General features: G+C 36.2%; 1 protein-coding gene across 6 annotated transcripts in view; it reads left to right on the top strand.

Annotated features, from left to right (window-relative positions):
* RHOBTB3 (Rho related BTB domain containing 3) overlaps positions 1 to 17,636 on the top strand; it is a 143,663-nt gene that overhangs the window by 54,815 nt on the left and 71,212 nt on the right. For 5 of the 6 annotated variants that reach the window (XM_072606071.1, XM_072606068.1, XM_072606072.1 and 2 more), the window contains 3 exons: positions 179 to 407; positions 7,605 to 7,797; positions 12,725 to 12,879. In XM_072606071.1, the coding sequence (XP_072462172.1) occupies positions 179 to 407; positions 7,605 to 7,797; positions 12,725 to 12,879 (577 nt within the window). The remainder of the gene's footprint in view (positions 1 to 178; positions 408 to 7,604; positions 7,798 to 12,724; positions 12,880 to 17,636) is intronic. The other variant, XM_072606069.1, reaches the window with a different exon arrangement.

Genomic DNA, 17,636 nt, shown 5'->3' with positions numbered 1-17,636 from the left:
AATAGCAGAATTCAATAGATTTTTTTTCTTTCTTAGTTGAAAGCAGCTTATTTTCGACCTTGCCTCCTTCCTTGCTTTCCTTCACTTCCTGTTCTGATAAAAGTGGAAAAATCGGTCTCAAAATTGTTTCTTCTCCCCCCGCCCCCTCTTTCTTTCTTTCTTTCTCTCTCTTTCATAGGTCCATTCACATTGTTGCATTAGGAAATGAAGGAGATGGACTTCCCGAGGACAATCGTCAGTCGGGTCTGATCTGGACTTATCTAGGGAGAAGTGCTCTCGTTTCAGACACAGAAAGCAGCTTGTTGCTGAACTCTGATGCCAGCTCGATTGCATATCCTGTATTTACTGAATATCAAGCCTGTGTGTTTGGAAATGTCAGACTGGTGGTACATGATTGTCCCGTCTGGGTAAGAGAAAGCAGCAGCTCTATCCACTTCTAAAGAGTCTGGAAGCAGTTTTTCCCCTCTTTTAACTCGTTACCCCAGGAATTTTAGGCATCATTAATTTTGATCTCCCTTTGGTCATTTGCTTCCTTGGAGGAAAAAAAAATTAGCTAAAACTCTTGCGTGTTGGGCACCTACTGCTACAAACGCTTCACAGATACTATTAATTAAATCCTTTGCTACAAAGACAGCTGAATAAAATGACAGGGTCACATTGTTGCACCCAGAGAGAGCTATGTGTTTTTCCCAGTTACCTAACGTGTTGATAATGTAGTAATGCCATTCTAAAAATAAAACTCTCTGAAAGCTGATAGTCAAAACTCTTTTTTGAATAAACCAGTTTAGAAAGAAGACTAGGTTAAATTCTTTTAAACTTGTGGCTGAAAAATTATTTTAAATTGTCTGTTTCTACCATAAGATTAAGCGTCGAAAACCAGGTTTACGTGATGTGTTCTCTTTTTTTTTAAGGAAGGTAATTCCTGTTGGTTGCCTTCCATGATTTTATAGAACTTTAAGGCAGAGTAATGAGTGCATAGGATGATGATTTTTAAAAATGAATACAACACGTTTTTCTGTAATAGAAATAATGAAATTGCAATAACATTAATCAGTTTCCAACGTTGCTCCTATGAGGTTACTGAAAATGTATCAGTGAATTTCACCAGCACACCTGCATTTTTTTCTGAGTATCCTAGAACTCTAACTTTTGAAATTGTTAATTTGTCTTTATTTGGCAGACCATTTAATCTGATCCTTTAATAACATAGACATTAATACTGGATTTAGGTTCTTAAAAGTTAAGTGTCAGGATTGTAAAAGTATAGATCATACTTTGAAATTTTATCAGACACTTGGAATTTTTAAAAAACTTAATCAGCATAAAAAGAAATTAGTAGTCCTTTAAAGAAATGTTTTAATTTAATTTTAGTTATTACAGATGTTAATTTCAAATTAAAGGAAAGTTATTAGGTGTCTAAAATCTAAACCATGTCAATTCAAGAGTGATAATTCATCCTTGATGATGATATTTGTGAAGTGCTTATCTGTTTTCTAGGAAGGAGGGATGATTATGCCAATTAATTAAATAAACTATTTCTTTCCTTTTAGCAGATTTGTTTAATTGCACTGCTCAAAGCAATGAGGGTTAAGAGACTTGCCCAGGGTCACACAGCTAGCAAGTGTCAAATATCTGAGGCTAGATTTGAACTCAGGTCCTCCTGACTCAGGAGTCAGTGCTTTATCCACTGAGCCACCTATGTGCCCTTTGGCTTATTGAATCTTTTTTTTTTTTTTTTTATTAATTTTTTTATTTTTTTAATGTTTAACAATCACTGCCATACAATTGCGATTTTATCCCTCCCCACCCACCCCCCACTACCTCCCTCCCTCCCCACGACTGCATACAATTCTGTATAGATTCTACATATACTTTCCTATTGAGTATATTTTCACTATAGTCATGCTATGTAGTCAGACTAAGATAAATGAAAGAATCCGTATAACAAATCAGAACATGATACACAAACAGATACACATACACAAACATGATCTGCTACATTATGTGAGTGACTTCCATATTTCTCTCTCTGAGTGTGGAAGGCATTTTGCCTTGAGGTCCACCATTGGGATTTTTTTTTTTTTTTCAGAAGTTCTTGTGTTATTACAAAAATCTAAGTCTACCAGAAAAAACTCTCACACACTGTGGTTGTTGCTGTGCATAAAGTTCTCCTGGTTCTGCTCCTTTCACTCAGCATCAGGTCATATAAGTCCTTCCAGGCCTCTCTGAAGTCTTCTTGTTCATCATTTCTTATGGCACAATAGTACTCCATTACATTCATATACCATAATTTATTCAGCCATTCCCCAATTGATGGACATCCCCTTGACTTCCAGTTTTTGGCAACTACATAGAGTGCTGCTATAAATATTTTTGTACATGTGGGACCCTTTGCCATTTTTATGATCTCTTGGGGATATAGTCCTAGTAGCGATATTGCTGGGTCAAAGGGTATGCACATTTTTGTAGCCCTTTGGGCATAGTTCCAAATTGCTCTCCAGAATGGTTGGATGCGCTCACAGCTCCACCAACAATGAATTAGTGTTCCAACTCTCCCACATCCTCTCCAGCATTTATCATTTTCTTGTTCTGTCATGTTTGCCAATCTTATAGGTGTGATGTGGTACCTCAGAGTTGTTTTGATTTGCATCTCTCTAACCAATAGTGATTTAGAGCATTTTTTCATATGATTATAGATAGCTTTAATTTCTTCCTCTGAAAATTGCCTGTTCATATCCTTTGACCATTTATCAATTGGGGAATGACTTGTATGATTATACATTTGGGTCAGTTCTCTATATATTCTAGAAATGAGGCCTTTATCCCCGAGCTTAGCTGTAAAAATTTTTTCCCAATTTACTACATCCCTCCAGATTTTGGTTGCATTGGGTTTGGTTGTGCAAAAACTTCTCAGTTTAATGTACTCAAAGTTATCCATTTTGCATTTCATAATGCATTCTATCTCTCCTTTAGTAAAGAATTCTTCCCTTCTCCATAGATCTGATAAATACACTATTCCTTGCTTCTCCAGTTTGTTCATGGTATCAATCTTTATACCTAAATCATGTACCCATTTGGACTTTATTCTTGTGTACGGTGTCAGGTATGGGTCTATGCCTAATTTCCGCCACACTGTTATCCAGTTTGGCTTATTGAATCTTAAATTCATGGATAATTGGTTCAACAGTGTTAGTAAAGACATTCAAACAACTCAAGAAACTTTGGGCAAATAAAGTATTTTTGAGGAAAATAAAGCACAGTTTGAACTGTGTCCATGCTTTTTCTTTGACCCTTCAATGTTTTTTACTTTAAAACAATGCTTATTTATTAGCTCTAGCAATTGGAATCTTCCAAATAAGTTAAAAGTTTTCATTTTGTCTATAGGAGGAAAAAAATCCCTTCTTGAAAATTTTGAAAGGAGTTTTGCCATGTGTAAAAAGTATGCCTGGAAATTTTTATGGTTTAATAGTTCATTTTAGTACAGATATTGACTGGTCCTGGATTTGTTACCTTTTATAGTTTTTTAGGTCACCATGACCCGTTCTAGCTGAATAACAAAATTGTTTAGAATGCTTTTCTTCTAAGGACATTATGTTCTAATGCCCTTCGTGGACATTAACATCAATTATGTTCCTTACTTGTTATTTGATTCATACTGAACCCACTTGTAGGTAATACCAAGAAAGTATACTTTCATACTATTCTTTATTGTTATTTTTTATTATTTATGAAAATGACTGGCATTTGGAAAGTACTTGCCAGGCACTTTATATTCATTTTGTTATCTGAACCTATGCTGTGAGGTAGGTATATTTTAAGATCTTGATGATCTAGCAGTTTTCAGTTTATATTTTTAAATAAATATGATATTTCTAAATAAATGTAATGGCATATTAAATGCTAATTATTTTTTAAGTTCCTTTTTTAAAAAGCCAAATTTATATTATGCAGCTTTAAATAGGGCACACCATGTGGAAAATAAACTATTTCTTAAGAAGAAGAATTTTAAATGTCTTAAGATACAAACACATACACACACACACACACACACACACACACCTATCCATACACATCCATAAAAGGATCCTATGAAAAGTATTCCTTCTAGAGTATCTGATTTATAAAGAGAATCAAAATTGTATTAAGGTGTCAGGGTACATTGACCTATTGGGGATTGGGCAGGCCAGGTATAGGGAACCTGAGGCAGATTTCCCACTCCTATAGGCCCTAGCCGGAAGTTAGTTTTGAGATGCCTTGAAAGATACAAGAGAACAGTTTGGTGATTCTGTAGTGTCTACTGCCAATCTAATGGTTCCATGGAAGCAGCAAATACTTTGTAGAGAAGCTGTGTAATATAAAAGAAAGAGTATTATACTAGGAGACTGAAGACCTATTACATGCATGTCCCTCCCTGGGAGAGTCAATTAAACTTTGTAGGTCTCAGTTTCCTCATCTGTGAAATGAGATTATTGTGTTCAATAATCTTTAAGGTCCCTTCTGGCTCTAAGTTCTGTGGTTTTAATTACTGATTATGCCATTTACTGTCCATGTCACCTTGAACAAATCACTTTTAACTTTTCTGGGCCTTGGTTTACCTACCTGTAGATTGAGGGGATTGGATCATGTGATCTCTAAAATCTAGTCCTACTTTATTTGCTGTGCCCCATAATGATTTCTCTGGTTCCAGTTGTACCGTAGTCAATAGTCTGACGTCCCTATTGTGAAGGCAAAGTAATAGCATTTTAAATTTCACATGAAGTAAAATTAGGAGGGATTGCGATAAAATTAATACCCCAGAGGGCACTAGTTTTATGCCTCACATATTAGTAAAGATGTATTGAAATATATTAAGTGGAATATTAATTGGAATAATTTGAGTATTTGTATCTACTCTCATTTTTCAGTCACTGTTTTCAAAAGCATAGTAATTTTTTTTAAAAATTAGCTAAATTATGGCCACTTGAAATGTGTCTTATTCATAATACCATTGGGAAATGGAATAATTATTTCACTTTATAACGTCTGATAAAAAGTAGTAAATCCAGATCTCCAAACCCTGTGTCTGAGGCTGTGGTCATATAATGCTGTAGAGAATTCCTTGGAAGTGTAGTGTACAAAAGAGTAGGAATATTGGATTCTTCCCTTCAAGGAAAGAAACAGATTGTTTTCTCCTTCACCCATTTTTGAGTGGTGTGGTGCCCACAAAACTGGAATGGGCCAACTGGGCTGCTAATTGATACAGTATTACACTGTGATAGAGCACTTCCTGCAGATCACTAGCTTTGCTGAAACCTCATCTTAGGTGTGATTCATTGTTTCATAAATTTATTTATTTATTTTTTCATACAGAATACATTCTTTGCTCCTATTTTCTCAGATTGTGCTTATATTTTAAAATTTGATATCAAGTTCTTTATTAACAAAAGTATAGAAAATGAAAAAGTGATGTACAAATCCTTTCCTATGTGTTGTTAGGTACAGCAGGGTCCCAATTAGTGCAAGTAATGAATTGTGCATTATTCAAATTCCCACTACATATTAACTTTGTACTGGAACCAGGGACTATATTCTATATCATAATTTTGAATAGTGCAGATTTGAAATTGCATAGACCACTTCTTTACTTGCACCTAGATGTACATTTCTTGTACATTTCTTTCCGTTTCATGTATTTATTTAACATTTGCATAACTTTTTCATTCTCTTCCTTTGACTTTGCCTATCTAATACTTTGTTCATATCTCTATATGCACAAAATTAGAACGGAAGCAATTAGAAGGAGTTTTGAGCAGGAATTAGGAAGTATTGGCAGATTGTGCTGGGAAACTTTCCTGGCTCCCTCCTGCCCTTTGCTGCTCTTCCTCCTTTTTTCCTTATCAAACTCCTTGACTTTTCATGTTTTCATTCCATGGTTGTCTTTGGTTCCCTTTAACTTCATCAAATAGCTACATTTCTCTTTGCCAAGTTGTTCTCATTTCTGAAAAGCATTCTGGATTCCTCATACTTCTGAGGGTTTTCTTGGTACTTAAGGGGAGGGAACACTCCATCATATCCTGTACTTTGGCTTTGCGTGAGTTGCAGGAGCATACAGTACCCAAATAGAGCTGGCAGTTTTGAGAGCTTTTCTGTAAACATTGCTAAGTAAGAAACTTCACCAGCTTTCTACCACACAGGAAAAAGGGGCCTGCAGCATTGCCCTGGATTGATGGATGCAAGACACTAATAGCTCTGTTCTCTACTCACATTTCAAAACACAGATTTCCATAACGCAACAGTTTTAAACTGATCTTCTAAATTCATCCCCGTCTTGAGTCACTCTGCCACTCAGAAAAGTATACAAAAGGCCATATAAATGAAAACAAGTAAGCCTTTTATAGCACAGTAAAAAAGAAAGTGAAGTTATTGGAATAAAACTATTGGCATTTGTAGAGTAGACCACAGCACTTTCATGCTTAAGACTGTACTTTCTATGTAATGGTATTTACACATTAAATTTTAAGTATTTGTACATTTTATATTATCTTTGACAAATACCAGAAGGAAAGGAATTTTTAATTAATTGGAATCACAAAGGTGAGAGTGAATTTTTTCAGTTTCCTTAATTTCTGAGTCTCATCCTTAATAAGTACATGTGTACTCACAAATATATATATTCACATGTATGTATATTTTGTGTTTATTTATAGTCACATGCGTATTATATATCAATTTTGCATATTCATGTCTACTATAAATGTGCATATATTACCTATAGTCCCTAAATTAAGATTTGAGAACTAGGGAAGGGGATTATTTGACATTTATCATTTATGTGGTCCATTCATGAATTAAAATAACATGAATTATGAAGAAATCCTTATTGATGATTTTTAAAAATTGTTTTTTTTTTTCCAGACTTGTATTTTCATCTGTACTGGGAGCAGCTGATGAGAAAACTCTCTCTGCTAATGTAGATTTGTGACTGTTGTACAGCAATTGGTTTTAGCAAGTTGCTGGGGGCCCTTAGAAATTAAATGACTTATAAACTACACTGCAGAGCCAGACTTGAATCCAGGTCTTTTGACTCTGCATACAAAATATCGTTTGTGAACATTTTCCTCTGTGTTCTACATGGTTCTGAAAAGTAGGGCAATTCTCCAGTATGGGGATTGGAAATGGAGGTTCCCCAAAATACATAGTAAAATAAAAACAAAAATCCCAAGTAGTTTACTAGAAGAATCACGTAAAAAGCCTTCAGCTCTCCTGTATTTACATTACTATGGCACTGCTGTTGCATCTGCTCCTATAGGTTTTTGCAATCATTCAGTAATTACAAAGAGAAAACATATTTGTATGCTTAATTTAAAATACAAATGTTAAGTATTTAGTTTTCTATCTTCATGCTGTTAGGAACTCTCTGGCTCTACTATTCCTATTAACACACAGTTTTCTAAGCAAGGAAGTAGTTTTTTGTATAGTGATAATGGAATGATTATTTAAAGGATTTTATTATCTTTTTCCATGCACGACAATAAAACAGGAGTTAAAATTAGCCAATCTCATAATTTGTAATCTATTTTATGATTGTTATGAGTAAAAGGATTGTTCTTTGCATTTTGATTTAGGGTATTTTTGACAGTGATTGGTATACCTCTCGAAATCTTATTGTTGGGGCCGACATCATTGTAATCAAATACTCTGTAAATGACAAGTCTTCATTTCAAGAAGTAAAGGACAGTTATATTCCAGTGATAAAAAGAACATTAAATCATTGCTCAGTCCCAGTAATAATTTCTGCTGTTGGTATCAGACAAAATGGTAAGTGTTTTATTTTTTCATTGTAATTGGATGTAAAGTACCATATTACTCTGAAATAGATTCTTATTTTAATATAAAATATGCAGTTTTAAAATATATGAAGTAACTTTAGTTCAAATGTTAGCTATTATGAATTTGTACTATTAAGTGACACTATTGCCATGACATAAAAATAGATTTGGAGTTAAAATGCTTGATTTCATGTCCAACTGCAGACATCTACTAATTATATGATCATTTGCAAGTCGAATGATAACTTGTCTTTATGATGATTATCTTTTTTATAAGCCTTACTTTTTCTTATCTGTAAAATGGGAATAAGAATCCTTATACTACCTACCTCATAGGGTGATGTTAGGATCAAATTAGGAACGTGGAGAATTCAGAATCACCAAGATTAATTATTTAGGAACAAGTACCCATGACGAAAGTTTTTAAGAAGTTGAATTTTTGAATATATAGTTCCATTTGCAAGTCACCCAAAGGGCAATGGAAAAAATAAATGTACAACATATTACCAATGCGTAATTGCACAGGACAAGCAGTATAAAGCCTGGTGGGAAATGACTAACATAGGAGGTGGGCTAGGAATGTATAGGGAGCAAGAAGTAGACAACCTAGGTACTTCATTGGTATCCATGCAATGTCAGGAAATCTAGGACCCCTTAGCATGTTGGCTGTATATGCTGTGGAAGATTTGTGGGAGGACATGAAGAAGAGTGATGTAAAATGAAGAGTGTGGATCACAGATCCACTGACTTACCAGAAAATCTAATGTAAAGATAGTTAAAAGAGCTATTATGAAAGACCTGTTATAGTCAGTCATAAGACAGTAGTTGGTGATCAAATAGCCTTCATCTTTGATCAGGACCTCATCATCTTTTGCCTGGACTTTTGCAATAGACTTCATATGGGTCTCCCTGTCTCAAACCTCTGCTTACTCCAATCATCCTCCACATAGTTGCCAGAGGGATTTTTTCCATAAGTGCAGATCTGACCGTATTATCCTACTCAATAAATTTCACTGGTTTCCTGTTGCCTCTAGTTTAAAATATAAACACTTTGTTTGGCTTTTAAAATCTTTCATAAGCTGGTCCCATTTTACCTTTCCAAACTCACCGTATGTTATTCCCCTCCCCTTAATCTGTAATGTGGGAGTCTAGCCAAACTGGTCATCTTGCTGTTCTTCAAATGTGACAAGTCTAACTCCTGTCTCAAGGTCTTTTCGTTGGCCCATCTTTGTGTCTGGAAGGCAATCCCTCTCGCTCTTAGAATCTCTTAATTTCTTCAGTATTTGACTCAAGCACCACCTTTACATGAAACCTTTCATGATCTTTCTGGATGCTAGTTACCTGTTTCTCAAAACTACCTTAACGTTTATTTCATATTTCTTCTGTATCTGTGTACATATGGTCTCAGCTCCTTGTGGGAAAAGATTTAAATTTTTGACTTTGTATTTCCAGCACAGTATTGGGCATATAGTAGGTGTTTAATAAATGTGTAAGTGATTTGCCCACAGTTATACAACAATTAAATGTAAGAGGCAAGAGTCTAGATTTTAATCTAGGTCTTTTTTCCCCCACTGAACCAGGTTTCCTTTTATACACTGTGTATATTGTCATCAAACTGAAATGAACTAATTTAATTTTTTCAGACGTACTTTTTTTGTCAGAAACACTTAATATTATTTTTCATTCTGTTTATTTACTTTTGCATTGGAAGCATTGCTGACCTTCATTCATTTTGCCTTGAATCAAGGCATATTAAGGCAATCTGCCCACCCCCATTCCATCAACATAAGGAGAGCTTTGTAGACATAAGGGGGCCTCTGTCTTTAGTAAATCAAAGGCCCTGTTTATGGAGGCTTTGTAAAGAATGTAAAATACCAAGAGTGTTTTATCATAATAGGCAAAGTTCTTCATGAAAATTTTTTCCTTTAACGCAAAACCTAATCTGATCATAGAAAAGCAAACTCAGATCAAGCTTTATGTATGATACAACTCAGAGAAATCAAGCATTATTTGCTGTCTTTATCCTGGATATCTTTAAATCTTCCTTGAATGCCAAATGTTTTTCTTTCTTATTGAAGGAATATTTGATTACTGGGCAGCTCAAACCACTTTTTTTCGTGTTCATTATTGTATCTCCACTTTTAACTGGATGACCTTGGACAAGTTATTTAATCCCTCTAGCCTCAATTTTCCTAATTGTAAAAGGATTTATATCTAAAATGATAAGATTTTATGTTTTGATGATGCCTTTGGACTGGTAACCTCTTCAGTTCTGATGGGTTTAGCTGTCTTTGAGGCAGCTGGGAGACACAGTGGATAGAATGCTGGGCCTGGAGTCAGCAAGATTTGCACTCATATGTGGCCTCAGTGGCTAGTTGTGTGACACTGGGCAAGTTGCTTAGCTTTTGTTCACCTCAGTTGCCTTAACTGTAAAATGGGGATAACAACAGAATCTACCTTGCAGGTTGTTTTTATTGTTAGGATCAAATGAGGTAACATATGCAAAGCATTTAGTGCAGTGGCTGGCATGTACATGGTAGGTGTTATATAAATTCTTATTTTCCCCTTTCTATCTCTATTGCCCCATCTCTCCCTTTCTCATCTCTGTTCCCCCACCCTATCCCACCTCTAAGAAAATGACTCACAGATCCAGTTCAGGTATCTCCAGAGCTCACTTCTTTATCACCAACTAGTTGCCTATTGAACATTTTAGACTGAATGTCTAAGAGATATCTCAAACTCAGCATTGAAAATTGAATTCATCTTTCCTCTCAAACTCTCCCTTCTTCAAAACTTTCCTATTTTTCCTAAAAAGGCAAAAGTCTCCCAAGTTCACAGCCTCAGAATTATTCCGGGTTTCTCACACTACCTGGAATTTTTATTGTTACTGCCTTTCTCACATCTCTGACAATCAACCCCTTTCCCAGACTCACAATAAACTTTCATTCGGACCCTCATCATCTCTTGCCTAGATGGTTGCAATAGTCTCCTAAATTGGTTTCATGCCTCAGATGCTGCTTCACATAGCTGCTGCCAAAGTAATTTTCCTTAATTCCTTAACCATATGATTCCCATACTCAGTTATCTTCAGTGATGAACTAAAGTCAAAAGTGTCATCAAGGACATAGATGATTGATTAAAGGAGAGGATATGCTAGTCACATAGCAATTGAGGGCAATGGATAGATTCACTCTTCAGGTGCTGCTTTTGCTATGTCAGGAAAAAACAAAGACGGTCCCCAACACATTGAGTGGACCTCACTGTCGCAAGTTAATGGGAGGGAGGACATGCACAAGATTCTTACAGGATGAGTGACCATGGATGGGTTGCTATCTACATGGATGGAGTAAGAATCCAGATCAATCAGATCACAGATCTAATGGAGTGTTTTTTTTTTTTTTGAGGGGGGGAAGTGGGGGAATGGTGGTTTGGAAAAGGGAAAGACTGCAAGTAGAGAGATTAGTCATGATACTATTGCCAGGAGAGAGATGAAGATCTGAGCTAAGGTGATGGATGAATGAATGGAGAGAAGCTTATGGATGTGAGGGATATTACCAACTGAGAAGCCTTGGCAGCTGTTAGTGGTGGTGTTAATGTGTGTGTTTGTGTGTTGGGGCAGAGTGAAGAGCTGAGGATGATCATTAGGACAATTTTTGACTTTTTTCCAGTAATAAGAATTGTTCTGGCTTTTTATTGCCTGTCTTCCTCGTTCTCCCTGAGACAGTTTGGTCAGTTTAGGGAGACAGTTTGTATCTGTGAAACAGAATAAAGTTAACTTTCTGAAATGGCATCAGATCCATTGTGCTTATCTCAGTAGCAAATGTGCTCTAATAAAAATAGAAGTAAAGAAATTTTGAGGAATGATTACCATTTCTTTATGCTTTTGAATCTGGACAGAGCATAATGAATAAAAAAATTAGATTAATGGGTACATAGGTTGTGTAAAATTTATAAGGAGAATGAAATTTTTGAGGATTAGTGAATTTAGTCTTTTCAGTTAATTTTGAACATTAAGAATTCTGTTAATACAAGGGTACAAAACCCAATGAAAGCTTTGTGAAGCAGTTTAAATAATGTATTGAAGCTAAAACTTTTTTTCACTTAAGTGACTCTGCTCTCTCCCACAGACTATGAGCTCCTTGAAAACAGGGACTTTTGCCTTTTCTTGTATCCTCAGCACTTAGCACACAATGCCTCATACGTATCTTGCCCTTGTTGAGTTGTTTCAGTCATGTCAGACACTCTGTGACCCAACTTGGGGTGTTCTTGGCAAAGGTACTGGAGTGGTTTGGCATTTCCATCCCCAGCTCATTTTACAGTTGAGGAACTGAAGCAAATAGGGTGAGATTACTTGGCCAGGGTCATCCAGCTAGTAAGCCTGTGACTGGACTTGAACTCAGGTCTTGCTGTCACTTTACCCACTACGCCCCACCTGACAGTCAGTAGCTGATTAGTTGATTAATAAATGCTTGTTGATCTGACTAGTCAGAATGCTGATAATGAAATAAATGAAACTAAATTTCATTACTAATTACCCAGCCTAAACTGTTATTCCCTTGCTCAAGATTATATCAGGGACTATCATATCTAAAAGTAGAGTTCCACAATTCATAACTCGGGGGCTGCTGGCCCAGTTATTAGTGGAAATAAGTATTCACCTAATAAAAAAATTCTTTAGTGTTCTTAACTTCAGATCGTTTTTCTTTATATTGATTTGTTCTGGGGTCTCTTCTGTTCTTTACCTTTTTAAAAATGTCACATTGCAGATCTAGTGTCTTTCTCTGCACATCCTAGGGTGCAGGTATAAGTCATAATAAGTTAATTGCTAATGCTGAAGTCCACTCATTCGTTTTAGACATTTAGACTAATGCTTCTGCTTCATTCCAATGTCCTCTGATTCAAATTTATTCCCTCAGAAGAATTACCCTGTACTTGCCCACTGTGTACCTCAGACAGAGGGAACTGCGTTACTTCTTCTGAAGGGATTCAACTTGCTAAAGAACTAGGAGCCACTTACCTTGAACTACACAGCCTCAATGACTTCTATGTTGGGAAATATTTTGGAGGCGTGGTAAGTAGAAGTTCCTCTGATATGATAGTTTTTTTAAAGTTGTCAGACAGTTCTGGGAGATGAGCTATTTTCTTAAATGTCAACGACTGTCTTAATATTTATGTTGAGATGAACATATGTTTAATAAAAACTTTGACTAATGAGATCTGAGTAGACATATATTAGTAGCGATTATGTAAAAAAAATTTTTTTATACAAATTGAGTTATTATCAATCTGATATTTGACAGTTGATGGGCCCAGAGCTAAGTTTTATTGTTATCTGACTTTCAAAGAGCAGTTTTCCCTAATGAGATGTACTTTCATAATACCCACCCCACTCTCCTGGTGGCCCCGTCACTATTCAGACCAACAGTTTGGATTACTTTTATCAGATGATTAGGGAGTTAGGATTCTAGACTCCTAATCCAATTAGCAATTATTCTGACTGCCTCAATTTTTCACAACAGTGGGAAACTAAAAAGAGCCTGCTAAACTGATGGAACACGGAAAGTTATAGTCAGATGTATCAAATCCTTTGCGTTATTTAGACATAATAAATATTTTATTGATTTTTGGCTATAGTTAGATAAGGAAGTTTCCACAATTTAAAAAATTTAATATGTAACATTAAACAGTACCACCACTAAATAAATATACGTGATAATTTACCCTGTAAATGAATTTCAAACTGTAATGCATCCATGAGAGTTGATTACTTAAATAAACTGTAAATGAGGCACCTGGTTACTTGAATTCTTTGAGGGATCTTTTCGGGATCCCCTTTCTATTCTCTGCTTGCTTTTCCATTTCTAAATTTGTGAATATATTTTCCTCCTTTCTTATAGTCATTGACATTGTGTATGCTGTTCTCCTGGTTCTTACGTGCTTACTTTATGTATAAATCTTTCCAATTTTTTCTAAAAATGTTTATAGCTGCCTTATTTACTTCAGAGCAGAAGTATCAAATACTCTTAACTTACTGCCCAAACCAGATGAAAATGTGATGGAGTTACAAAATAAATGAAAATACATAAAAACATAGATAATGTTGATCAATGTTTATATGTGGTTTGCTAAGTCAATTTGCAGCCCTCAGGGTTCTTTATATATGTTTAATGGCCGCATTTCTGTTCCAGTTTGACACCATTGTACATCAGGAGTGGTGAACCTGCGGCCTCAAGGCCACATGTAGCCTTCTAGGCCTTTGGGTGTGGCCTTTTGAGTGAGTCCAAGTTTTCTAGAACAAATCCTTTTATTAAGGGTATTTGTTCTGTGAAGTTTAGATTCAGTCAAAGGGCCACACTTGAGGCCCTAGAGCGCCACATGCAGGGCTGAGAGGACCTCAAGGCTGCAGGTTCCCCACCCCTACAAAAGCAACTAACCTACTTAGCATCCCAGCTAGGCACCTGTGTATTGCCAAATAAAAATCTGTTGAAAATGGATACTAATCTAACTCAGTAATGAAAAAGTATCGTCAACATTTAACAAGGAAAGTAGTATGCTATGTGGACAAAGGTTTGTTGAATGGATGATACTTATTGAAAATACTCAAATACTTTCATGATGAAATGCTTAATGAAAACCTTGTACTGGAGTCTGATGTGCTGTTGGTGAACTGTAATTTGAGGGGAAATGCTTTCTTACTTGAAATAAAATTCTATTTGTTTTCTGCTAAAAGATGATATATAGAATGCCCATCTATCCTGTGGACTAGTCACATCTTCTGTATTTGTCTTGATGCTCGGTTGTGTCTGACTCTTCGTGACCCCATTTGGGGTTTTCATAGCAGAGATAACAGGAACAGTTTGCCATTTCCTTCTCGAGCTCATTTTTAGAGATGAAGCACTGAGGTAGATAGGGTTAAGTGACATGCCCAGGGTCACACAGTTAGTGAGTATTGGAGGAGGATTTGAACTCAGGAAGATGAATCTTTATGACTGCAGGCCCAGCCCTCTGTACACTATGGTGCCACCTCGCTACTCTATCTGCATTTTATCAAGTTTCAATCTACCTCACTACAGGTTCCATTCATTGTTCCTATTCCTTCTCCTGGGACCAGGCAGAATTAATTTAATCCCTTTTCCACTTATCAGCCTTTCAATTACTATATATTCTTTCCAAGTCTTCTCTTCTACAAGTTAAACAGCTTCATTTTCTTCTATGGATCCTCTTAGGGCATGATCTCCAGTCTCCTTACCATCCCGATGAGTCTCCTTGGGATGTACGTCAGCTTGTCAGTGTGATTCCCAGAACTGAATATGATATTTTAGACATGGTCTAGTCAGGGCAGAGTACAGTGGGACTGCCACCTCCCTTGTTCTGAACACTATGCTCTCTTAATGCAACCTAATATTATATTAGCTTTTTTGACCACTGTGTCATATTATTGACCCTTATTGTGCTTGTAGTCCACTATGAGTCTTTCTCACATGAACTGTTGTCAAATCATGTTTCCTCCATTTTGTCTTCTGAGCTTGATTTTTTTTAAAATAAGATTTCTCATTTATTCTTATTACATTTCATCTTCTTTGATTTGGCCTATCATTCTTTTCTATCAAGATCTTTTTAAAACCTTGCTCTAAACCCTCCCAGCTTTGTGGCATCTATACATTCGATAAGGAGGCCATTTCTGCTTCATCTAGTCATAAAGTGTGGACAGACGAAAAACCAATAGATTTCTGCACCACGCCATAAGAGATCACCCTCCATTCAAGCCAATGATGTCCAAAACAGAACTCCTCTTTCCCTAAAACCAACCTCCCTCAATTCAATTACATTCAGTATGAAACTCATTTTTAAATCATGTGCTGGGCAGTGAGGCTACAAAGACAAATTTGAAATAGTCCCTGCCCTTAAGGAAATTACATTCTCATTGTTCAGTTATGTCTGACTCTGTGACCCCATTCAGGGTTTTCTTGACAAAGATACTAGAGTGTTTTGCCATTTCCTTCTCCAGCTCATTTTGTAGGTGAGGAACTGAGACAAATAAGGGTTGAATGCCTTGCCCAGGATCACACATTAAGTGTCTCAGGCTGGATTTGAACTCGAGTCCTCCTGATTCCAAGCCCAATGTTCTATACACTGCACCACCTAGCTCCCCCAGTCTACTTATATTCTTCCTAACTCCCCTCTTTCTATTGAGGCTACCACTAACCTTCCAGTCACTCAAGTTCACAACCTGAGAACCATACTAGATTCTTTACTCTACCTCATCCCCCATTTCCAATCAATTGCAAAATCTTACTGATTTTACCTTCAAAATATTCTTGCATTCATCTCTGTCATTCCACTTACGTGGCCACCTCGCTAGTCCATATCCTCATCCCCTTTCTCCTTGAACAATGTGACATACAAATGTGGGGATTTTTACCCTTTTCTCTATTTTGAAAATCAGTACAACATTTGCCCTTTTCCAGCAACAGCTATCCTAACTCTCCATTATCTTTAATGAGTTAGACAGAGCTAATACGGGTATAGATAAGTATCTGTGGAATGGTAGTATCTTGCATGTGTGGTCACATAGATGAAAATCTAGCTAAAGATTTAAATTATCTCAGAGTGCAATCACTAAGCTGCCAGATGATGGTCTACTTGAACTGTTATAACTATGTCATGCAGGTATTTTTGGTCATATCTTAGCAGTAATGACATCTTGAATAAGCTTGGGCAGTTTTCTAATTCTCCATCTTACTACACATGGCATTTTCCTCTTGGCTTTCATGTTCTTATCTAGCCTAGAAGATGACATATTTATCAAATAGTATATTCAGAATCTGCTATTTTTTTTTTTCTGTCCCCATATTTTAGAGATATTTCATTGTCTCAAGTCTCTTCCCTTGGTGTATCCATCAGTTCAGACACTTAGCCTGTTGTTATCACAAACCATAGTCAGAAATAAGATGCAGAGAGATAATAGCAATTCTCCCTGTTGTACCCATTTCTTCCCAAGTCTTTGGAACAGATGAGACACCTGCAGACACGCTGTGTGTGCATTCCCAGCTTGTAGTGCTTAAAAGAATGGGGGCAGAATTAGGCTCATTGATTAAAGGAAAGGAGGGCTAAATCCAACCATCCTAAGTTATCTCCCTGCTTCTCATCTCTCACATCTATCCCCTGCAGACCTGCCAAATCATTATTTCTAAAAACAAGTCCAAGCATGTCAGTTCCATGTTTTAGCAGCTTCAGTGACTCTTTGTTGCCTCTAGGATAAAATACAAATTCTTCTTTGGTAGTTAAAACTTCACCATTGGACTTCAGCCTATGTTTTTGGACTTACTTCATTTTATTCCCAAATTCACTCTACGTTCTTGCCAAACTGGTCCATTTGCTCTTTTCCATAAAACCATTCACCTTTGGCTCCTGTACCTTGGCACAAGCTGTCTCCCATACCTGTCTCACCCTCTTTCAGAAATTAGCATTCTTCAAAGTTTAACTCAGGTACCTCCTATACTTGTCCTTTCCTGATGCTCCAAATTGTTAGTGTTTTTTCTCTTCCCCCAAAGATTTTTATATTTCTTTTGCATACATTTTTTGTTTTCTTATTTGCTTATATGTTGTATCCCACATGTCCCCCCATCCTTAGCTTCTTGGAGTGATTAATTTTTGTCTTTGAATATACAGTACTTAACTCAATGCTTTACACATAGTAGGTACTTTTGAATTGAATGGCTAATTTCTTTTCTGATAAGCTGGTTTTTTTAAATAATATTTTATTTCCCACCTCCATTATACGTTAAAAACAATTTTTAGCATGATTTAAAGTTTTGAGTTTCAAAT

This window comes from Notamacropus eugenii, chromosome 4, assembly GCF_028372415.1.
Source record: "Notamacropus eugenii isolate mMacEug1 chromosome 4, mMacEug1.pri_v2, whole genome shotgun sequence".
NCBI classification, from domain to species: Eukaryota; Metazoa; Chordata; class Mammalia; order Diprotodontia; family Macropodidae; genus Notamacropus; species Notamacropus eugenii.
Note: the sequence above shows the minus strand (reverse complement) of the source record. Positions and strands in the feature narration are given on the sequence as shown.